This window comes from Lepus europaeus, chromosome 6 (assembly GCF_033115175.1).
Source record: "Lepus europaeus isolate LE1 chromosome 6, mLepTim1.pri, whole genome shotgun sequence".
Classification (NCBI taxonomy): Eukaryota; Metazoa; Chordata; class Mammalia; order Lagomorpha; family Leporidae; genus Lepus; species Lepus europaeus.
Genome location: NC_084832.1, coordinates 108,317,860 through 108,342,332, shown reverse-complemented (window position 1 = coordinate 108,342,332; position 24,473 = coordinate 108,317,860). Strand labels below are relative to the sequence as shown.

At 39.9% G+C, this 24,473-nt stretch overlaps 1 protein-coding gene across 4 annotated transcripts in view; it reads left to right on the top strand.

Annotated features, from left to right (window-relative positions):
- The window catches only part of EPS8 (EGFR pathway substrate 8, signaling adaptor), a 205,277-nt gene that overhangs the window by 174,223 nt on the left and 6,581 nt on the right, over positions 1-24,473 (top strand). For all 4 annotated transcript variants that reach the window (XM_062194883.1, XM_062194885.1, XM_062194882.1 and 1 more), the window contains 4 exons: positions 1,766-1,874; positions 2,676-2,819; positions 13,769-13,991; positions 23,493-23,673. In XM_062194883.1, the coding sequence (XP_062050867.1) occupies positions 1,766-1,874; positions 2,676-2,819; positions 13,769-13,991; positions 23,493-23,673 (657 nt within the window). The remainder of the gene's footprint in view (positions 1-1,765; positions 1,875-2,675; positions 2,820-13,768; positions 13,992-23,492; positions 23,674-24,473) is intronic.

Genomic DNA, 24,473 nt, shown 5'->3' with positions numbered 1-24,473 from the left:
TCTGTATACAAAGAGAATTGAAAATGAATCTTTACATGAATGGAAGGGGAAAGGGAGCGGGAAAGGGGAGGGTTGCGGGCGGGAGGGAAGTTATGGGAGGGGGGAAGCCATTGTAACCCATAAGCTATACTTTGGAAATTTATATTCATTAAATAAAAGTTTAATAAAAAAAAATGATTACAAAAAAAAAGATTATTTTTTTATTAATTTAATTTATTTATTTGGAACAAAGGTAGGAAGAAAGAGAGAGGAAGGTTTTCCACCACTGGTCCACCCACCAAATGCTTTAACAGCTGCCAGCTTGGAGCCAGGCCAAGTCAGAAGCTAGGTACTCCATCTTGGTTCCGCATGTGCGTGGCAGGGGCCCAAGTACTTGGCCCATCTTCCATTGTCTTCCCAGGTACACTATTAGCAAGAAGGTGGATTGGAAGCAGAATAACTGGAACTAGAACTGGTACTCCCAAATGGGATTCTGGTGTCACAAGCAGAGGCTTAACCCACTGTGTCACAATACCATGCCCAAGAAAAGAATTTTTTAAAAATCGTGACCCCATATATTGTTGTCAATATTTTAAGAACTTTACAGTGAGTTTATTTATTAATTTAATTTTAAAATATATATATTTGAATCAGAGACATTGTTTACATTAGTGAAATCAACATATAACAAATCAACTGCTGTGGAAATGATCTTATCTTTAATTATATGAAAAATGCTGGGGGCCGGCACCGTGGCTCACTTGGTTAATCCTCCACCTGCGGCACCAGCATCCCATATGGGCGCCGGGTTCTAGTCCCAGTTGCTCCTCTTCCAGTGCAGCTCTCTGCTGTGGCCTTGGAAAGCAGTGGAGGATGGCCCAAGTACTTGGACCCCTGCACCCGCATGGGAGACCAGGAGAAAGCACCTGGTTCCTGGCTTTGGATCAGTGGCCATTTGGGGGTTGAACCAATGGAAGGAAGACCTTTCTGTCTCTCTCTCTCTCTCACTAGCTCTACCTGTCAAATAAAAAAAAATTTATGAAAAATGCTAGCATTTATCTTTATGCTAGGTCTTTCATAGTAGAGATGCTAATTAACAAAACAACATCTACACAAAAAAGTGAATAGGTTACAGATTTGATTGAATATCAGCTAATCTGGTGTTTTTACATTATTTTTAATAGAAAAGAATTCATAGATTTAGATTATAGATTTGGCTCATTTTCAGCTAAACTGGTACTTTTGCATGATTTTTGCTTTAGCTATACTAAATATACTAAATATATATATAAAATATATGTTATCTATATTTTTTTATTTGAGGTAGAGAGTGAGGCAGACAGATACTATCCACTGGCTAACTCTCCAAATACCCACAGCAGCCGGGGCTGTGAGGAGGCTGAATGGAGTGCAGTCCAGGTCTTTCATGTGGGTAGCAGGGACCCAAACATTTGAGACATCTCCACTGCCCTCAGTATCTGTATTAGAAGTCAGCAAGATCCTGGAACCAGAACCAGAAATTGTACGCAGGCACGCTGTTGGAGGACATGGACATCTTAGGCACGAGGCTAACTACCCACACCCAGTTTGCTCATTTTAATAGGAAGAACTCTACAATTCTTTTTATTTTTCAGGTTTTATAAAATATAATAAGACTAAGCTACTGTCTAAATAACTTGTCACAAAGTTTTCTAGCAAGATTTGGCTTACCTTAAAGTTTTAACTTTTGTTTTCAGCGTTTAGTAAGAATTTGCAGAATGGTCATCCTTTTTCTTTCTTTTTACAGAAATTATGACCCAGTGAAAACACAACCCAAGAAATATGCCAAATCCAAGTACGACTTTGTAGCAAGGAACAACAGTGAGCTGTCCGTCCTAAAGGACGATATTTTAGAGGTAATAGCATTGTGCCCTTTTTATACTCTTAATAAAGTATATTTATTGGGTTCTTCTTTTGGTATCTATCTAAACCTTCCTCAAAGCACTACTGAGGTCAAGAAATTATTTTAGTGCATATTATGTCACTAAGGGTCAGTGTACTGGAAACTATGTTTGCTTATCTGTCTTAAGAGGGGGTAGGGGTGGATTTCTTCTGGGTTTGCATTCATTCTTCTTCCAGGCTTTCTTCATTTTGGAATCAAAACTAGTTATCAATTCATGCATAGATGCACTGTAATATATTAATAAGAGAAAATATTTCCTTCTTTTATCCCAGTATCTTTGCAGAGCTGTACTCAGCAGTCAGTGAGCTAATGGTGTTAGCAAGTCTACTGTGACAAATACCTTTCTTAGGTTATAACTGAGGGTTTACCTCTTTGAATACATAAGATGAATTAAGACAAATTTTGTTAAGAAACATGGTATTTATACATCTCCTTTTTGTTCCAAAATCACAGACGGTAGGACTTGCTGAGAGAGTCATCTTAACACTCTGTAGTACAGTCTTCAAATCGTGCAGATGTACGTTTGGGAGGGAATAAGGTCCTTAGTGACATTGTACCTGTTTTATTTTAATAAATGTAATTCTTCGTGTGATTCCTGGGAATCATTCTGTCAGCATTATGTTGACACTGAGTCAACTATCAGGGGTGAAAATTTTGGGGTGGGAAGTTGAAGTCTAGGATTAAAAATAATCCAACTTCCTTCATAGACTGATTTTTATATGGTAATTATGCCTCTATTTTCTTGCACTGACAGATACTTGATGATAGGAAGCAGTGGTGGAAAGTTCGAAATGCAAGTGGAGACTCTGGATTTGTGCCAAATAACATTTTGGATATTGTGAGACCTCCAGAGTCTGGTGTAGGGCGTGCTGACCCACCATATACGCACACCATACAGGTAATTGTGCTTTTCTTTTTCAGCAAAACTAATATTTACCCATTTTTAAGTATATCACTCTTAAACAGAATTTTAATTCTTTTGGTGTCATTATTTTGAGATTTTATTGGTTGCATATTATTTTGAGAGTACTTGGGTGGCAGTGATGAGAGACACAGGGAAGAATTACACATGTATTTTCTCATTTACCTCTTTAGGAAATAGTTTAAAGTGTGTGGCAATGGGTGACTATTTCTCTAGATGCTTTTCTTCCTTCCCTATAATATTTATGATAACTGGAGAAATAGTGTTTCTGTCTTTTTTCCCAGAGCTCTCCCGTCCACCAGTGGTCTCTTGCAGAGGGTGACCCTGAGACAGTGGCAGGAGACTCCAGCAAGTCCCCAGCCTTTGCTGTCAGTGTCTTCAGTGTTCTGTCACAGAACAGCCTTGTGCCTGCACTCATCTGTCCTTACACCAACACACAAGTGCTGGTTCAGTTGGACTGTAGTACCGTCTCCCCTTCGTGACTTTAAGATTATAATACCCTTAACAATGTTGACTTGATCAAGCTCTCTCCTTGATCCTAGAATAGACCTGGAGGCCCATGCCACATTTCCAGGATTTCAGTGACCCTGGTCATCTCATTCACCCTAATATATGAATTCACTCGTTGTTAAACTCCTGGGATTTTAGATCTGTGAGAAGCGCTCTGGAGTCTGATCTGCCAACTGAGACAGAATGAATAGACACTCCCTTGGGCAGCCTCTAAACCTGGGTGACTTTCTTATTTTCCGGATAGAATTCCTTTAGTTTTCAGAGTCTTGAGAAGAAGATGGCAACTGACCCTGTACTGCTGCCCTGGATTTTGAGTAGAAGTTACACAGACTATGCATTGACATAGTTAATTTTATGCCAGGTCCAGGCTTAATAAAATACAGATTGCCCATTTCTATAATTGTGGTCCTCCTCCTGCTGCCTTGATGATTCATTTAAGAACTCTACGTTCCTCCCAACATTGAAGATTAGGTCATGCATTTACCCATAGGGGCCTGGCCTTATTAGAATCCATGAATCACACAAACATTTAAAATAAAAAATAAAGGCATAGTTTCTGTATCTCAGTAATGGAAAGTGATTGAAATCCCAGAATTCTAGAAATTCTGTTTTCCGTTCTTGCATTCTGGCCTGAAGAGCATGTATGGTATTCACTTATTTTATGTCCATATTTGTCATTAGCTGTTGATGCCAAAGAAGGAGTTTGAATTATTCAAGGTATGATCTACACCATTCCGCATGGGTTTTTGAAGTGAACTTTCCAACTTAGTTGTTATTACCTTTTTCTTTCCTAAGTTCCAAACTTTTCTGAGGTTGAAATGTGGTAACCTGGCATAACATAGGTTTCTGTTTGGTTTGTGAATCCTGTTCTTTCTTTCCCATAGAGCTTTTGACCTTGTTCTTAAACATTGATCAATTATACACTTGAACCGTATGCTTTGACCAGGAGAGTATATGCCCTGTGAGCTGCGTGAACTGTGTTTACTATTGAACTCATGATGAGGTCTAAGATGCACTGTTCACAGAAGACATTCCTAATTCTTAACACGTGAGAAGAAACTAAGGGATTATATTTTATGTGTTTTAACAATTATCAGAGTCTGCCTTTCGGTGCATCTTGCAAGGAAGAGACGGACTCTAAGAAAGTAGTTAAGCTAGCATATCATATAAATTCTGTATTTTCTTCCATCTGAAATTTCCTTAGAAAAAGTTTAGTCTCTGACCTTTGAAAAATTTTAATTCAAGAGTTTAATGTCTCTTACCTGTTCTGTTTACTGTTCTGTCATGTCTTTCTCTTCAATTCTGATTCCTGGTTTGAGCCATAAGTTGACTTTTCTGAAAAAGTTGACTTTTCTGAAAATATTTCTGTTTAAAACTGAACCAAGACTATTAATACATGTCATCAGTATTGAGAGTACTTTTAGAAAGCATAAGATCTACTACTATACTGTACAGACTTTCATCTTAGATTTTTGTCAACTTTGGCACAACCAAGAATTTTTTCAAGTGCTAACAAGTTTCAAGAGTGTGTTTTGCTACTTTAAGTAAATAGAAACTTGTGGTCCTTGAAGGAGATTGCCTACTTTGGCTATTTCCTTTTAAACTTTTCCACACTATCTCACTGTCTTCTGCTGAAAATTTCCAGATGCAACTATGAATGCAGTGATGCGTATGGAAATGTGTATCAAAGCTTTCTCTGTGTGTGTGTGTGTGTGTGTACACGCACTGTTTAGGTTGAAGCTCTCTTTTTTAGAGGATATTAAAAACAATCTGCTTCTTAACACCTCCTGAAAATTTTGGGCTGAGCTCAACAAAACCAGCAAGATCTTGTAAAATTTTAATAAACAACTCAAAAATCTGCTATCTGGCACACATCCCACTCTGAAAAGATTTCTATTCTCAAGCATTTATAACATTTCTTAAATTTAAAAAAAAAGGAATAGAGTAAGATGGAAAAGGAAACATGCTTAGAAATGTGTGCCACGCATTTTCATATCTCTGCAAGGGTGTCAGCAGAAACCTAGACCTAAAATGTCTAAAGAAAGCTCCTGTGGCTTATTTCCAAATGACAATAAAGATCCACTGTCTTTATATAAGATTTCCGTGATCCTAATAACCTAAGCTTCTGAAATTTTGTGAGATTGAATAAAAAGATGAGTAAGACACAGAATTTTATTCATTCCACATTTATTTGCGTGCGAACATCATGTACTTGACAAAAAGCACAACAGCCAAATTCCAAACATGGCAGATCCTTTGGAAAACCTTTCCTCCTTGTTCTTGCTGGGTTGAGAGCAGGGACCGTGTCTCCCCTCCACAGATGGCATATGCACACTTTTTTCTCCTTTTGTCTCTCCTATCCAGTGATATCACAATTTTGAAGAAATGTGAAGAGTTTATAACAAAAAAAAAAATTCAGATTCTTGTCCTCCAGCAAAACACTTAAGCGTGCCTTACTGCAATGTGCTCTGTGCACACAGATAGCAACGACACTGCACTCCAAAGGAGATCGGCGGTCCATGCTCATACTCTGCCAGGCATTTGTTTAAGCATTTTGCGTTTTGCAAATACTAACTCCTTTATTTCCCACAACAGCCTGTGGAAGAGGCACATTTTTTGTGGGGAACTGAGGTGCAGGATAAATAACTTGTGTGCAGTTACACAGCCATAGGAAGCTTTGAATGGGAGCCTCTGCCCCGATACACTCTACTATTCCAGGAAATATGTCTACTAAAAGATGTCATGTCTTTTTGTATAAACATAGTTTTTCACTGTACAAATGCTTAATATGACATTTTCTCAGAATAGCTGTACCATGTGTTATATACTGTGATGGAGGCTGATCTGATCTGTCACCATTCTTGGAATAAATTCTTGCCCATGAGTATTCATTCCTTGGATTTCATCAATTTTTAAATTTTTTTTATCATTTAGGAAAATGACCCAAATTATGTGATCCATTTAGAAAGTGGCTGCTTTGTGAATGATAGAAATAAGATAATTAGATGTAAGCTATTTCTGTGCAACACCTATAAGTTACCAAATATTTTAAATTTTTAAGAATTTTATGTTTTGGCCGGCGCCGTGGTTCAATAGACTAATTCTCCACCTGCGGCGCTGGCACCCCGGGTTCTAGTCCCTCAGGCGCTGGATTCTGTCCCAGTTGCTCCTCTTCCAGTCCAGCTCTCTGCTATGGCCCGGGAGTGCAGTGGAGGATGGCCCAGGTGCTTGAGCCCTGCACCCACATGGGAGACCAGGAGAAGCACCTGGCTCCTGGCTTCGGATCAGCGCAGCGCGCCGGCCGCAGCAGCCATTGGGGGTTGAACCAACGGAAGGAAGACCTTTCTCTCTGTCTCTCTCTCTCACTGTCCACTCTGTCAAAAAGAAAAAATAATTTTATGTTTTTATTTAGTTCAAAGGTAAAATGTCAGAGAAAGCGAACAAGAGAGAGTGATTTTTCATCTGCTAGTTTATTCCCCAAATGCCTGCAATAGCCAGGACTGGAACTCAGTCCTCATCTCCCAGGTGGTGACAGGGGCCCAGATACTTGGGCTGTCACCTGCTGCCTCCTAGGGGATTTATTAGGAGCATGCTGAGGGCAGGTGTCTTGGCACAGTGTGTTAAGCTGCTGCTTGTGATACCAGCATCCCATATTGGGTGCCTGTTCAAATCCCAGCTGGTCCATTTACCATCCAATTCTTTGCTAATGTGCTGGAGAAGGCAGAAGAAAAATGACCCAAGAAATTGGGTACTTGCTTCTATATTCGTGACCTGGTTGGAGTTCTTGGCTCCTGGCTTCAGCCTGGTCCAGCCCCTGATGTTGTAGCCATTTGGGGTGTGGGGTGTGAATCAATGGATGAAAGATCCTGATATTCTCTCTCTCTCTCTCTTTTCATCTCTTCCCCCATCTTTTTCTTTCATTGTGCTTAAATAAATATTTAAGATTAAAAAAAGAGGGAACCTTTGCCGTGGCTCACTTGTTTAATCCTCTGCCTGCGGCACCGGCATCCCATATGGGTGCCGGCTCTAGTCCGGGCTGCACCTCTTCCAGTCCAGCTCTCTGCTGTGGCCTGGGAGGGCAGTGGAGGATGGCCCAAGTGCTTGGGCCCCTGCACCCGCATGGGAGACCCAGAAGAAGCTCCTGGCTCCTGGCTTCAGATTGGTGCAGCGCCGGCCGTAGCAGCCATTTGGGGAGTGAACCAATGGAAGGAAGACCTTTCTCTCTGTCTCTCTCTTTCTCTCACTGTCTATAACTCTGTCAAGTAAATTTAAAAAAATAAAATAAAATCCTTCCTCTGGATTTCAAAAAAAACTTTGCACCAAAATAAATTTATCTTTTTAAAAGAAAAAAGATTTTAAAAAAGAGAGAAAACGCTAGAAGCTGAAATTGAAAGTATAGCTGTGACTCTAATCCAGGCATTTTATTATGGGATGTGAGTATCCCAAGTGGCATCTTAACTGCTGCACCAAAGGCCCACCCCCCCCAAACATTTTAAAATGCCTATAGTTTTGACTTTTAGTTTTATCTCCTACAATTCCTGCGAAGAAGTGTATATGAGGGACTTCAAAAAGTTCATGGAAATTTGAATTGAAAGATAAGATTGTTTTGGTAAAAACAAATTTAAATCCGTGGATAGTATTTTTTTTCCATAATAGGCATTTTCTAGGAACTTTTCAAAGACACTTCATATGTATGGATTTCAAAAAATTTTTGTTCCAATATAAACTTACATTTTAATTCCATTTTCCACAAGCTTTTTGAAAGCTTGTATTTTGTCCTTGTATCACAGGATAGCCCTTCCCTATTGTTCACACTTTTTTTTTTTTGGTCAGAGATTGTGTTTGATGGCAGGGACACTCATAGCTACACCAGCAGGGAATAGGTGTTGAATTGCCACCTAGCCTCCCAGAGAGTCCAGACTATTTAATATCCTCACATTTGGAGTGATTTTTAACAGCTCTCTACAGGCAGCTGTTCCCACCTAATGTGTTTCCCCTATGGCTTCAGCAAAGTTTCAGAAATAAAAGAAATGGAGGCAATAAAGCATTTATCCAAGATATGGAACACTGAAATAATTGAGTGCAGCCACAGGGAAAAGGAAATAAATGCTCATGAGGGAGTATGGAAAATGACAAGTCTTTTGATAGAAGTTTGGAGCGTTCCAGGCTTTGTTGTATTTTAGTGGACAACAGATGGACACCCAGGGAGCTTCCTCCGACCCAGGACCTGCTTGCCACATTAAGTTTCCTGATAGATCTTTTGCCTCCACACCCAGGCATCTCACACTGTGACTGTGCATCTACTGCTGTTACCCTTTTGCCCATGTAGATTCTCCTGCTAGGAACTAGGAGCAGAACTCCTCTGCTGGCCTACTATGCTTTCTGACATACCCAGTGTCCTGACTAAAGAAGTCTTCAGTCTGTTATTAATTGCATATATGTGCTTATGGTTATTGTAGATGTTCTTACTCTACCAAGATACAAATAATTAAGAAAGTCCAGTCTTTATAAATTCTCTCATCTTCTCCATTTTCTGCAAGAGATGTTGGAGTACTGTGGAAGAAGTAAGCCCAAGCTAGGTAGTGGTAGACAAGGATTCTAGTCCTAGTCCTGACACTAACTTCTTTAATGAAGTCATAAAGGAAGGATTTTATTTTTCTGTGCTCCAGTTTGCTCAGCTGTGAAGTAGAAGAATTCAGGTTATGTAATATCCATAATTCAGCCCAGATATAAAATTGTATTATTCTCTGTAGACATGTTTAAATAGCTCTAAATTAGAAGTTGAAATATTTTCTACAGTTGATTACTGAACTACTAATGCTGTAAATTTCAGCCTGAGATATAAATGTTTTGCTTTTTAAGCTCCATCCAAACACTGGATACCACCATTGGTGCTACCATTGGATGCCACAGAGAGTGACCATTGTAGTAAGAAGGCCTTCAGGTTCTTCCTGCCAGGCCAACTTCCTGATAATATTTAGTTCTTTAGAAAAAAGTATAAATTAATCTTAGAAGACTCTGTTCATTAATTAAAGGCATGGTTTTTAAGTGTACAACATGAAATTGTAAGATACATGCACAGTAAAGTAAAATAGTTAACTGCAGTGGCACAAATTAACATATGCATCATTTCACATAGTGACCTATTCCACACCCCAAGAGCAATTATAATCTACTCATTTAGCAAGAACCCTGAATACAATTACTGGTATTAACTGCAGTCCTCATGTTGTACATTACATCTTTTGATTTACTCATCCTTCATGCTTGTTATTTTGCATCCTTTGACCTGTATCTTCTCATTTGTTTCTCACTACTCCAACCTTGGTAAACCCTTTTATATTCACTCTCTTTCTGTATTTGACCTTAACAATGATTGCTTTTCATTCTGCCTCATATATTGACATTTTTCCAGAAATGTCTTGTGATAATTTGGATAATACCTGCCCTAGACATACATGCATATTTGTATATATACATATATATACAGTACATATACATATACACATATGTATGCATATATGTGTATATACATATATGTATTCACTCATGTATATACAGTGCATATATAGCATTATAATTATATATGTATGTATATATGTATGCACATGTTCTATATTTGGACTTCTTACAAGTTCAAAGTCAAGCTGCCTAAAAGTCACACCATGATGTATAATTCCTTCTTAAAATCAGCTATTAAACTGGAATTAGCTTTATATTTAATGAACTATAATTTGCATTCTTTATGAAGTTTAAGAATGAGGTGAACCTACATCTTAATTTTTTAAGCTAGTACTTTACTAGACAGTTAATACTGAAATACTCTCCACTGTTTTACTACAGTCTAATCGACATGGTTATTTTTATATGGCTAGAGAGGAATTTTCGAAGTTATTTATATATTTAAAGGCTCCCTCACTGATTGATTTGTGGGCAGGTAATTTTACTGGCAGAAATTAATTTGCTCATGTTTTTGGGTATCTTGTGTGAATTCTAATTGACATTATCTTAATTCCATCGCCTGTGTTCATTTTCTCATTTGATGTGATTTGCTCCCTTCTCCTAATAGCAATTACTTGGTGAGCTGTCAGAGGTAACCTACATTCATTCTCATGGCACTTCTTTTTAATATAGTTTTTTTGATTCAGTCTCTAGACTTAACACCTTCCAAATGTTCCAGCTGTGCTAAGTTTTCTCTGAAGAGTTCCTAAGAGACCAAACTCAGAGGGAAAATACATTTCAGAGGAGGTTAAATTTTTCAGAATAGTTCAATTTTCATGGCTTTGTGGGCTTACTTGCATAATTTCCCCTCTCCAGCAGTGTCTTCCATGAATCAAGAGTTCTCTCAATAGCTTTCATTAATCCTTGGAAATATCCACTCAGCTTTAGCTCTTAAAGTCAGTCAGTCCCATTTAGTTATCAATAGGCAAGTGTATGTCCTATGAGTTCTACTAATTCTGACCTCCTTCAAAGAAACAATTTGTTGTTAACAGAACTTTATATTGATGGCAAATAACAGGCAAGGCTTACGAAGTAACACACAATAAAAAATAGATCCATGTTAGATTGACCAACCGCCCCATTTGCCCTCAAATGAAGTATTTATGGGACTTTCAGTGACAATTCCTGAGAAGAGTCCAGGCAAACTGGGAAGATTTGGTCAAAATTTCTTTTTATGGGTTTGGAGCTTCAGCCTCTTCAGTTCAAAAGAACAATTTTAGGATACAGTCCTGTTCTCCAAGAATTTCTGCAAGTTGAAGATACACAGGTGTCATCACTTTTCTGCTGTTGACCAGAACCAGCCACAAGACAGAAATGGTCAAGAGTAAATGGTGGGCCGGTGCCGTGGCTTAAGAGGCTAATCCTCTGCCTTGCGGCGCCGGTACACCGAGTTCTAGTCCCGGTTGGGGCGCCGGATTCTATCCCGGTTGCCCCTCTTCCAGTCCAGCTCTCTGCTATGGCTCGGGAAGGCAGTGGAGGATGGCCCAAGTCCTTGGGCCCTGCACCCGCATGGGAGACCAGGAGAAGCACCTGGCTCCTGGCTCCTGGCTTCGGATCAGCGAGATGCGCCGGCCACAGCGGCCATTGGAGGGTGAACCAACGACAAAAAGGAAGACCTTTCTCTCTGTCTCTCTCTCTCTCTCTCACTATCCACTCTCCCTGTGAAAAAGGAAAAAAAAAAAAAAAAAGAGTAAATGGTGGTAGGCTTTAGGTAAGAAGTTGTGGAGATAATGGCAAAGGACACTGAAAAGTGACTTTGTTTCCTCCACAACAAGAATTGCAAACCAGTGTCCACAGAAAGCCATCTCGACTACCATTTCAGAATGGTTTATAATGAGTTGAGGAGGGCACCTCCCCTTTTCCTGTCAGAGCTGAAAGCATGAGGCAAGAGGAAAATATGCAAGTAAATATAATTTATAGTGTAAGTCATAACAATTTTATATTGGTTTTCTTTAATCAAATAGGTTTACTCTAAACCTATTTTGTAAAAACCTAGTATTCCGTGAAGTCATCCTGATAAAAGTGCACTTGGCAGCAGTGGCAGACAAGTAAAACGAGGCACAGGACATTTGGTGAGCTTGTCTTCCGGCTTGAGTGTGACAGTAACACACAGTGTATTCGGTTTTCACGGTGTTACTTGATGGAAAGCAAAACACTAGCTGTGCTTGTTTTTATGAAAGCAGAAAATATGAATCATATCATGGAATGCAGAGATGATGGCATTTCTGTGTTTATGCTTTTAAAACAACAATTTAAAGTCTGACACGCTTTGGAAACACCAGTGTGAGAATTCATTAACCCTTCATGAAATAACATGCAAGGGAACATTGCATAGACACCATCAGATGACTGGTGTGTGCTGGGAATTATGTTTTGGTGGTGTTTGCTGTATTTTGATTGCTTTAAATATTTTTATTGGCCCAAATATAGGAAGATCGTCTGTGGGTGTCATATGATAACAATACCTTCTAATATATTATCGGATGGATTAGGAGCATTTCTAGGCTCTGAATGCCGAGGGGTTATCAGTCTGTGTTTCTGCCCCCACGTAACCTGTCAGACTCCACAACTTGCTCTGGGACTCTTCCCTGTCCCTCTCCTCTTCCCTCCTTGCTCGGTCCTCCATGCCCTGGCCCTCTCCCAGCAGCACTACAAACAGCTCTTTCAGCTCCCTTCCATCCTTGCCCCTTACCCTTCCTGCTGTCTCCACCCCACTGAAGGTGAGGGTGAGCAGTGGCTTCTAGAAAGAACAGGAGACCATGAGGGCTCCTTCTCATGCAGGTCTCCACAGGTAGTAATCATTTGCTGTGAAGACAACTGTGATGCAGGGTTTTTGAGTAATTTAATTAGAAAGTAAAATAGGTGAGGTATGTATTGCTATGTTTTTGATCTCTGTAGAAATTTGGGAGGACTCTTAAAATCAGTATTACCTTATATTTGGGCCAATTTGGAGCTGAAAAGTATTGTTCTAATCAAAGGACCATATTACCAAAAGGTCTTTTTTTTGCATTTTATATACTAATCCTAAAATTTAGGATAACTAAAACTGTGCCAGTGCAATATCTCAACTTTACTTCAGTTCTAAGTCATCACTCTGTATTTTGGTTCTGCAAAGAAAATGTTCCTTTTGAGAATTTGGAGCCTCTTACACTCTAGTTGTCTATTAAAATTATTTTGTTTAGGTTTAAACTTTGAACTGCTGTATTTCCATAAGGAATATACATAAATGCCATTTTGTAATAGCTTAATAATCATGATTTTTAAATTATTGGAAAATACTGTGTATTTTATCACATGTACCTGTTTAATACTAATTCCAACATGCTTTGTTTCTAGTACATTTTAGGAAATGTGGGCATAAACATTTAATTAAATGACATCCCATTACCCAGCTATCCTATAGAAATCCCATACCAACACAATTTTTTTTTAATTTTTTTTCGTTGATGTGATATCTGAAAGGGCTGTGCCTTGAAAAAATCAATAGAATTTTTAAATTATTTATTTTAAAGCATAGTCCCTTTTTAAAACTGAAATAGAGCCCCTTTGTTTAATTCATTACTTGGAAATAGCATAATTAAACATCTTTGAAATAACATATTTTTAAATTAAGGAGTATAGTATTTACATGCAGACTTCCAGTACAATTTGAAATTAGAAATCATGATTAGTTGTACATTATAATGTAATCAGAAATATTTTGACCTATCCTGGTCTCGTGTGATTCCAAGTCTGAATTTAGTTTTCTCAGCATTTATAATTATATTTGGTACTGATGTAGCCAGTAGGTTGAGCATGTGTGTGTGTGTACACAAATAAATGGCAACCAACAATGTCCTATCAAAGTCTGATTTTTTTCTTAGTGTACGTTTATTTTTTCTAAAATTCCAAGTTCATTTTTTGTCTTTTTCTAGAAACAAAGGATGGAGTATGGTCCAAGAACATCAGATACTCCCTCTGCACCCTCACCTCCTCCTGCGCCAGCTCCTATTCCTGTTCCCCTTCCACCTTCTGCTCCTGCACCTGTTCCTGTATCTAAGGTCCCAGCCAGCATAACCCGGCAGAACAGCAGCTCCAGCGAGAGTGGCGGCAGTATTGTTCGAGACGGCCAGAGACACAAACAACTTCCAGTGGACCGTAAGTTTCCACAGGAGGCCAGGAAGTTTCCTCTGCAAATAAGAATTCTACTAACATACGTTTGTTTTTATTGATTCTACTGGTAGTAAATAAAATCATAGTCCTTATCCTTGCACAGCATTTCATAGATTATAGAGATTTTCACTTTATTTCCATCATCCTCTAAGTAATTCTGAGAGGGAAGAAATCCTGTCCACTCTTTGACATATGTCTTTCCACTCATTTTCCAATACCTTGTGGTTGAATACAGATTCCAGAGTCAGGCCTGCTGCAGTTTATATCTTGAAGCATCACTTGCTGGCCCTGTGACCGTCAGCAATTTAATAGTTCTTTCTGTACGTGGGAGAAAACTGAAGCTGAACGCCTCACAGGATAAGTGTGAGGATTTAATGTGATTATGCAGGTAAAGCAGGGGTGATTTTGATGTCTGAATTCTCAACGGGGGGACATTTGGTATGTTCTAGAGATAATTTTAGATTGCCATGTGGGGACAGTGCTGCGAGATGTTTAGCAAAATCCCACTACCTAGAACCCCTCACCACAACAGAATTATTTGCATCAAAATGTCAGTGGTGTGGACATTGAAAATCCTTGATTGATCTTGACCAATGTGTGATACATTATTAAGTAGTCAGTATTCCCTGCTGTCATCATTGTCAGTGTCATCACTGTGGTCATCATAATCTTCCTACTTCTCTTCCTCATATCTGCTGTTCTCACATGTAAACATAGTCATACTAGCGTCACCACCTGCCACTGCACTCAGATTTACCACCCTCCAAGTCAGATTCAGGCGATTAAGGAAGACTTCAACTTCATATTTAAATAAATTTAAATTTTATCTTTCACATGAGTTTCCTATAAAAACCATATTTAAAAAAAAACTAAGGATATAATGGTTAATTTTGATTATCTTTGTTACTGCTATAGAATAGCAGTGTAGATATTTTAAAAATTGAATGTAATTCTAAGATTATTTATTTATTTATTTATTTTTGACAGCCAGATTTAGACAGTGAGAGAGAGAGACAGAGAGAAAGGTCTTCCTTTCCATTGGTTCACCTCCCAAATGGCCGCCATGGCCGGCACCCTGTGCCGATCCAAAACCAGGAGCCAGGCACTTCCTCCTGGTTTCCATGCAGGTACAGGGCCCAAGCACTTGGGCCATCCTCCACTGCCTTCCTGAGCCACAGCAGAGAGCTGGCCTGGAAGAGGGACAACCGGGACAGAATCCGGTGCCCCAACCAGGACTAGAACCCGGGGTGCCGGTGCTGCAAGCGAAGGATTAGCCAAGTGAGCCACAGTGCCGGCGATAATTTTTTTAAAGATTTATTTATTTAAAGTCAGATTTACACAGAGAGGAGAGGCAGAGAGAAAGAGAAGTCCTCCATCTGCTGATTCCTCCCCAATTGGCCACAACTGCCAGAGCTGCGCCAATCTGAAGCCAGGAGCCAGGAGCTTGGAACCTCTTCGGGGTCTCCCACGTGGGTGCAGGGGCCCAAGGACTTTGGCCATCTTCCACTGTTTTCCCAGGCCATAACAGAGAGCTGGATCAGAAGTGGAGCAGCCGAGTCTTGAACTGGCACCCATATGGGATGCAGGCACTGCAGGAGGCGGCCTCCTAAGATAATTTTTAACTTGTTTTACGTTGTATTATGGAATGTCTATTATAATCTCCAATTTATGTTTTAAAGTATTGTAAAATTACTTTGCTGTATGTATTAGAATTTTTATTTATTTTCATATTTATTTGAAATGCAAAGAGACAGAGAGATAGATATCAACAGATTCACTACCCAAATGCTTGCATCTCCCACAAAAGTAGCAAGGACTCACTCAAGTCCTTGAACCATCATCTGCTGCCTCTCATGGTACACATTAATGAGAAGCTAGAATTAGAAGCAGAGCTGGGATTCAAACCCAGGCACTCTAATATGGGATGTTATTTATTTTTAAATTATTTGTTTGAAAGGCAGAGTGAAAAAGAAAGGAAAAGACAGAGAGGGAGATATTCCGTCCACTGTTTATACTCCCCAAGTGCCCACAACAACAGGGCTGGGCCAGGCTGAGGCCAGGAACCAGGAACTCCATTTGGGTCTCACCTGTGGGTGGAAGGAAGCCAAAGTATTTGGGCTTTCATCTGTTGCCTCTCAGGCACCTTAGGAGGAAACTGGATCAGAAGCAGACAGGGCTTGACCCCTATGCACTCCGATATGGGATCTTGGCATCCCAAGTGTTGATGTAATCTGCTGTGCCACAACACCTGTCCCTATCTCTATTTGATATACGAAAATGCTTTGAAAACTAGAGCCAGGAAGATTTTTCAAATTTCCTTAATATGGCAGAAATATAAGAAGGGTATATGTGTGTGTGTTTAATGGATGTCCTGTCATTCTGTCACTATGTGTGTCTCCTAGGGTTCTGCATTCTTTCAATATTTAAATGAATTTTTATTATATATGATCATTCCATTTCCATTTCTTTCAGTGCTATCTATATTGTTGGAAAAGGAATGAACCCACATTAGTCTTCAGACCAAATCTCATTTCTGACTTCCAGATACATGTGTTATACAATTAACCTTAAATCTGAGATTGGATGTCCAAGATTCATGTTCAAAACTAATTTTTTTTAACTTTTATTTAATGAATATAAATTTCCAAAGTACAGCTTATGGATTACAATGGCTTCCTCCCCATAACTTCCCTCCTACCCACAACCCTCCCCTTCCCCGCTCCCTCTCCCCTTTCATTCACATCAAGATTCATTTTCAATTCTCTTTATATACAGAAGATCAGTTTAGTATATATCAAGTAAAGATTTCAACAGTTTGCACCCACATAGAAACACAAAGTGAAAAAATATTGTTTGAGTACTAGTTATAGCATTAAGTCACAATGTACAGCACATTGAGGACAGAGATCCTATATGAGGAGTAAGTGCACAGTGACTCCTGTTGTTGACTTAACAAATTGACACTCTTGTTTATGGCATCAGTAATCACCCTAGGCTCTTGTCATGAGTTGCCAAGGCTATGGAAGCCTTCAAAACTAATTTTTAAAAATTATTTGTTTGAGAGACAAACAGCTGAGAATGGGCCAGCCCAAAGCCAGGGACTAAGAGCTCAATTCTAGTCTCCTACGAGTGACAGGAACCCAAATACTTCATCACTGCTTCTAACCAGGGTCTGTTATTAGCAGGAAACTGGAGTCAGGATCTGGAGCTGAGAACCATGTCTGTGTACTCTGATGTGGGATGTGGGTATGTTAACCACCAGGTTAAATGCCTGCTCCCCAAAACTAAATTATTGAATCTTTGACTCCCATTTTTATCCTACTGTTTTTCTTAGCTTAGTAGATTATAGTTACATCTCTCCAGTTGTAGTCATTCTTGATAAATTAAAAAGTTAAAAAAAAAAAAAGGTACTTGTATAACTGTTACTATTCAGCTGGTCTGGAAATTCTGGTTAAATACAATAAGCCCAAGCCTGGGTATATACATTAATTTCTCCCCCAATATGCACCTAATTAAAGTAACTTTTGTATCCATACCTTGACTTTGTCATAAAACAAAAAATGAAGTCTTGGAAAAGCAGTTGACTCTTGTGTGGCCAAAACAGCTGTGTGTTGTGTGTGTGTGTGTGTGTGTGTGTCTAACTATAGGATACAAACAATTTTTTTTTCTAAAGATTTATTTATTTGCTAGAAAGGCAGAGTTACAGAGAGGCAGAGGCAGAGAGAGAGAGAGAGGTCTTCCATCTGCTGGTTCACTCTACAGATGGAAACAGTGGCTGGAGCTGCGCCGATCCAAAGCCAGGAGCCAGGAGCTTCTTCCTGGTCTCCCATGTGGGTGCAGGGGCCCAAGGACCTGGGCCATCTTCTGCTTTCCCAGGCCATAGCAGAGAGCTGGATTGGAAGTGGAGCAGCTGGGCCTCGAACCAGCGCCCATATGGGATGCCAGCACTGCAGGCAGAGGCTTTACCCACAGTGCCACGGAACCAAACCCCAAATTTTTTAATGTGTGTTTTTATAAATATGCTTTTTTCCAAAGACACAAAAGACATAGTTTTAAGATGAGAAAGTTCTATAAATATTTTTATTTATTTCCCTAAGGAGAATTGTACTTAGTAATGACCATTCCTTTCGTCTTTCTTCCCACGAGTTTCTGCCATCCCCCTTCCTTCGACGTGTCAGCACGATGATCCCTGACACTGTGCTGCCCCTGCCGCAGGCCTGGGAACAGAGGTCATGGGCATCTGGTCCTCATTGGGAACAGTGTGTGGGTTGGGACAGTGTGTTCTTTGTCCGGTTCTGAGAAACCAAGAATAACCAAATGGGAAAGTCATAGCTTGAATACTTATAAAAAGATAGAGGACTCTCCTGATAATTGTGACTCATCATTTGCAAGTCTGTTTTTCTTAGGCAAAGGGCTCATTGGTATATAAAAACAGTAGCATCTCACCAAAAATTAACATATATATTTGTTTTCTTAAAATAATAAAACCAGTTACTTAATATAAAGTTCCTTCTTAGACTCTCTCAAAAGAATAGTTTTGCATTCAATAGATTTTTTTAATTAAAAAGATGTTTTTCATAGCTGCTTCTGCAACATGTTTTTGGGGAACAGTTTTTTTTTTTTTTTTTTCTAAATAACCATTATGGTTTCTCATCAGGCTTAGAACCAGATAGGCATGTTTAAGTGTATATTTGTTGACAGCCAGATCACTCTCAAAAATAAACCTATTCATGCTACCTATTCTCTCCTTACTACCTAAATTTAATCTAAAAATAAAATGGAAGGAACTAGAAAGTGAGTACTGATCGAAATATTATCAAATAACCATGAACACGGTAGGGAGGGAGAGGATGCTGTTTCTGAAATGTAGCAGGTGTCAAGAGTGACACACCTGCTGCTAACAGGGAAACCTATTCAAAACACTGCCTGCTGCCTGGAGCCCTCCCGTCATGCCAGTCATTCCAACCCCTTTATTGCAGGATCCAAACCTCCTCTTATCGCTTTTGAAGATACCAAGTTGCTTTGCATTTCTCCGGTTTCCTTTGAAATGCTGGTCCTTTGATGGGAACCTAATCTGTTGTAATCAGAAGTGCTATTTTAGAAAAGTATAAAGTTAGTCTGGTTTGCTGTCGTGTGCTAGAACACTGAAAGTAGACACCAAAAGCCAGGAGCACTTTGGAAAGAGGTTTGTACTCCAGAAAAGATTGTGCTGAGGACTAGGAATGCCCACTGTTGTGGCTTAGTCAGTGGGTGAGAAAATAAATCTTTTATGCTGATGCTTTTTCTTGTTTACTCCTCTGAGATGTACTTATGTGCTGTATGGTGCCATCATGTCATAATTTTTTAATGTAGTTTTTAAAAATAATGTAGTGATTCGTTAACTAATGAAGTGCATGTAATGTATTACTTAAATGTAACGGTCTGTGGTGGTCTCCCACCTTCCTCTTAATTTCTTCAAAAGGTTGCCTAAATACCTGAGGCATTTAAAAAAATTAGAAAGAACACTGATTATTTCACAATTTCAGTTACCTCCCAAGGCCACTGAAGGCTTGTAAAACACTTTATTAAAATAAAAAAAAGGAAAGAAAAAAATCATAGAACCCTGTCACAGAAAGCTCCCTTAAGTGGCCTGGTCATGCTTGCTGTAAGTTCGTTGGTTTAATAAATCAGTCCTCCTTTCCTACTTCTTAAAAGTTACATGCCAAATAATTTAACATACCTACATATTCACACATTTTTAAATTTATTTATTTGTGGGGAAGGCAGAGAGATAGAAATAGATCTTCAGCACGCTGGTTCCCTCCCCAAATGTCCACAACAACCAGAGCTAGGCCACCAGAAGCTGTGAACTGAGAACGCATTCCTGTGTGCCACATGGGCAGCAGAAACCCAGCTACTTGAGCCACGATCTGCAGCCTCCCAGAAGCTGCAGGGATAGGAAGCTGGAATCAGGAGCAAAGCCAGGACTTGAACTCAAGCTCTGTGATATGGGATGCAGGCATCCCAAATGTTATCTTAACATCTGCACCAAACACCTGTCAGTATACACACAAATGCATTATTCTCCCATACTTTTGACTTCTTTTCCATTTTTCTAATTACTGTATATTCATATATACAGTTTTCCCATCAGCATAAAATGAGAAGGCTGGTGAGCAAGTTCATCAAGGATGATATTGGTGACTTTGAGATACAGCCTTAAGCTGAAAGTCAAATGATACAGTGCCAGCTGGATTCTAATCATTAACAATGTGACTTGGGCAGCTCATTTTTCTTTGGCCTCCATTTTGTTATCTGGTTATTTAAGGGGTTGGTTTGTGATGATGTTGATATTCGAGGTGTCTCTCAGTGAAAAGTCAGAATCTGATTGCCTCGTGCATTCTTGTATTTAAGTAGCATTAATTGAATGACCATGCTGTTCTAGGTCCCAAGGACATAGAAGCAAACCAAACAGGAAATCTCTTTTTATTTTTAGGCTTATATTTTAATTGAAAGAGATATAAAATCAGGCAACTGGGTTGACAGAGAATTTTAGAAGGTGGGAAGAGGTTTGGAGACTGATAAAGCTGTGGGAACAGAGTGCTGTTGGGGAGAGAGTTGCGGTTTTATATAGGTCAAGGGAAGCCTAGAGGAGGGGAGGACTGAGCCATGTGGGTGTGTGGGGGAAGCAGTCCAGGTAAAGGGGACTAGAACAGCCCTTAAATAAGGGCAGCACCATGGAACCACTGTCAGCAGGTGTAGAGGGTCCAGGCACTGGGGAGGAGGAATCTGGATCATGTGGGAATGTTTTGAGCATAAGAGTTGCAATGTCTGACTTCTATTTTAAAAGGATCATTTTATCTGTAATGTTGATGAATAGAAAGGGATGTGTGTGGGTGGGGGTTGTAGGAGTGGGATCAGACAGACCTGTTAATAGGCTGGTGACTCAGATCAAGCTGGAGAGAAAAAATAATAATAATAATAATGGGGCCAGTGCCGTGGCTCACTTGGTTGGTCCTCCGCCTGCGGCACCGGCATCCCATATGGGCCCAGGGTTCTAGTCCCGGTTGCTCCTCTTCCAGTCCAGCTCTCTGCTGTGGCCCAGGGAAGGCAGTGGAGGATGGCCCAAGTGCTTGAGCGCCTGCACCCGCATCGGAGACCCGGAAGAAGTACCTGGCTCCTGGCTTCAGATCGGCATAGTTCGGCAGTAGCGGCCATTTGGGGGGGTGAACCAATGGAAGGAAGACATTTCTCTCTGTCTCTCTCTCTCACTGTCTCATTCTATCTGTCAAATAATTTTTTTAAAAAAAAAATCTACTTAAAAAAAAACATGAAGTACTTGAATTTGGAAACATTTTGATAGTAGAGCAAACAGAATTGGCTGATGGATCACATGTGGTATAAGGCAAAGGGGATTCAAATGTAGCTCCATGGTATTTTTTTAAAGATTTATTTTATTTGAAAGGCAGAATGACAAAGTAGTAAAGACACACAGAGATAATGCATTCATGATTCTGTCCCCAAATACACACAGCAGCCAGGCCAAAGCCAAGAGCCAAAACCTCCATCCAGGTCTCCCACATGGGTATCAGGGCCCAGGCTCATTAGCAGCAAGTCAGATCGGAATGACAACTAGGTCTCAAACCAGCACTCCAGTATGGGATGTGGATGTCCCAAGCGTTGGGTTAATTTGCTCACTGTGCCACAACTGCCCCAGTTCCATGGATTTTTGCTAGAGGAACTGGAGGGATAGATTGCAATTAGCTGAGTTGGGAAGTATAAAAGTTTCATAAAAGCAAGCTTTGGGAAGAAGATCAGGTATTCAGGCTTAGACATGTTGTATTTGAAATTTGTTAGAGATATTTAATAGATACTCCGATGACTATCTCAAGTAGACAGCATAAATGAATGTAGAGTTCTGAGTAATAGCCAGGACTGGAGAAATAATTGGCCCTGAGCACAGTCACAATGGTCATTTGTGGAATGAGTGTAGGCAGAGAGGATGCCCAAGGACTGTGCCCTGGAGCAATTCAACATGACTTAGTTGGAGAGATAATAAGATCCAGACAGTAATATTGAGAAGGAGTGGACAGTGAGACAGGAGTAATATGAGAGGGTGGTGTTCTGGAGATCATAAGTGTTTCGAGGAGGAGTCACCTGCTGTATGTATCACTGACAGGTTTAATGAGATAATGGCTGGGAAGGAATTGACCACTAGAGTTTGGAAAGATAGAGTTGGAGAGGTGGGGGCAAAACCAATGAATTAAATCGCCATGAATTTAAAAGAAAATAAGAACCCAAAGGAAGAAATGAGTAAATGGTGAAGATTAGAGCAGAAATAAACAGAATATAGAAAAAAAAAGAGAAAATAAGAGAATGAGGATTGCAGTCAACTTCTGTATTTTCATTGACTTTCACTCAAGAGAGAACAGAGAAATGTACAGTAACTGGGAGTGGATATGGTAAGAAAGTACTTTTTAAAAGGGGGAGAAATCAGAAAATTACAGGTTTGAATGCTGATGAAATGATCAAGTAAAGGGAGACAATTGATAACAGGATAAGTAGGGGAGAAATCTCCTTAAAGTGTTGGAATAGATGGAAAACTTGGGATCTAATATATACATGGGATTGGCTTTGGGAGCATGGAAACAGTTCATCTACAATGTAATGGGAAGGAGGGCAGAGTATACAGGGGAAGTGCTGGTAGCAAGCAGAAAACCTCCAGGGAAACTTGCAGAAGCTCTTTTCTAACTTCTTTTATTATTATTATTCAGAAATCAACAAGTGAGGGCATCAGTTCAGGGTGAAGATTGGGGGATAAGGTGAGAAGTTTGCATAAAAAATAGAAAATATTAAATACTTGACCAAGGTGGTTGACATTCATGTGGTGCAGGGCAGGGTTCCTCTGCCTGGGCTTTCTTGACATTTGAGTTTGGGTTATTCTCTGCTGTAGGAGGCCGAGAACTGCCTGTGCATTGTGGATTGTTGTGTGCATCCCAGGCCTGCACTCACTGCATGACAACAGCAGCCTTCCCCCTTGTCATCTCGTAGTTGTGACAACCAAAAGCATCTCCAGTCATTGCCAGATGTCTCCTGGGATCAAAATTGTCCCTAGTTGAGGACCACTTGAACAGCAAATGTACCATGATTATCCTGGAACATTAACAACCTAGTTGAGGTTCAAAATCATGAATTTCACATGAGAACATCCAGTCAACGTTATTGTATTCTATTCAGCAGTGCAGTGCAGGCACAGAAGAAGCTAAGTTCTTTTAAAGGTTGGGTTAATTGAGTTGCCAAATGAGTACATGAAGAGAGAAAAGAGTGAACGAGTTATTTTAAAAATTGATCATAGAATTCATATTGGTGTGGATAAAAGCAAAGATGGATGGCAGAAATATTATAAATCCTGTTTGGGGGAAAAGGATTATTGGGATTGAGATTCCATAGAGAGGGAATGTAATGTTAAGGATTTCAAAAAATGCCATACTCTCTGTTGGTGTCTAGGAAGGAAATCTCAGATGGAGGAAGTGCAGGATGAGCTCATCCACAGGCTGACCATTGGTCGGAGTGCTGCTCAGAAGAAGTTCCACGTGCCACGGCAGAACGTGCCAGTTGTCAACATCACCTATGACTCCACACCCGAGGATGTGAAGACATGGCTGCAGTCCAAGGGATTCAACCCTGTGTAAGCCTTCCTTTGCAATTTTGTGTGTAAAACATATATTGTTTGCAATTTGGTCACTTACATGTTACAAACCACTCTTAAAAAATCTTAGAGTCCAGACTGCATTCTTTGTTCCACGTTCAGGATACAACTGTGGCTATTCGTGGCAAAAAAAAAAAAAAAAAAAAGGAAGAACCAGAAATAAGTGTCATTTGATGCCACCCGTTTTCTAGTTGGTAGTATCTATTCATCCTTAGTCCCTTCAGCAGGTTGTCAGTATTATGGTTTTAGTTGGTTTCCCCAGACTATGTAGGACATAAGGCATAAGCTTTTTTCCTGCTGCAGGCAAATAGCAAATAGAAGATTTTACCTATCTTCAGTTATCTTTTAAAAGTTGTATTTGAGGGGCCTGTGTTGTGGCGCAGCAGGTTAAGCTGATTCCTGCAGTGTTGGCATCCCATTTGAGTACCAATTCGAGTCTTAGCTGCTCCACTTCTAACCCTCCTCCCTGCTAATGCACCTGGGATAGCAGCAGAAGATGGCCCAAGAACTTGGGTCCCTGCACCAACATGGGAGACCCAGATGGAGTTCCAGGCTCCTTGCTTCAGCTTGGCCCAGGCCTGGTCATTGTGGCCATTTGGAGAGTGAAATCAGATAACAGTTCTTTCTTTCTCTCTCTGTCTCTTTGTCTCTTTCTCTCTCCATGTCTTCTTTTCCCTCCTCCCACCCTCCCTCCTTATCTCTCTCTCTATGTAACTACCTTTCAAGTAAATGAGCCTTCTAAAAATTATATTTGGGAGGCAGAAAAATGGAGAGAATGT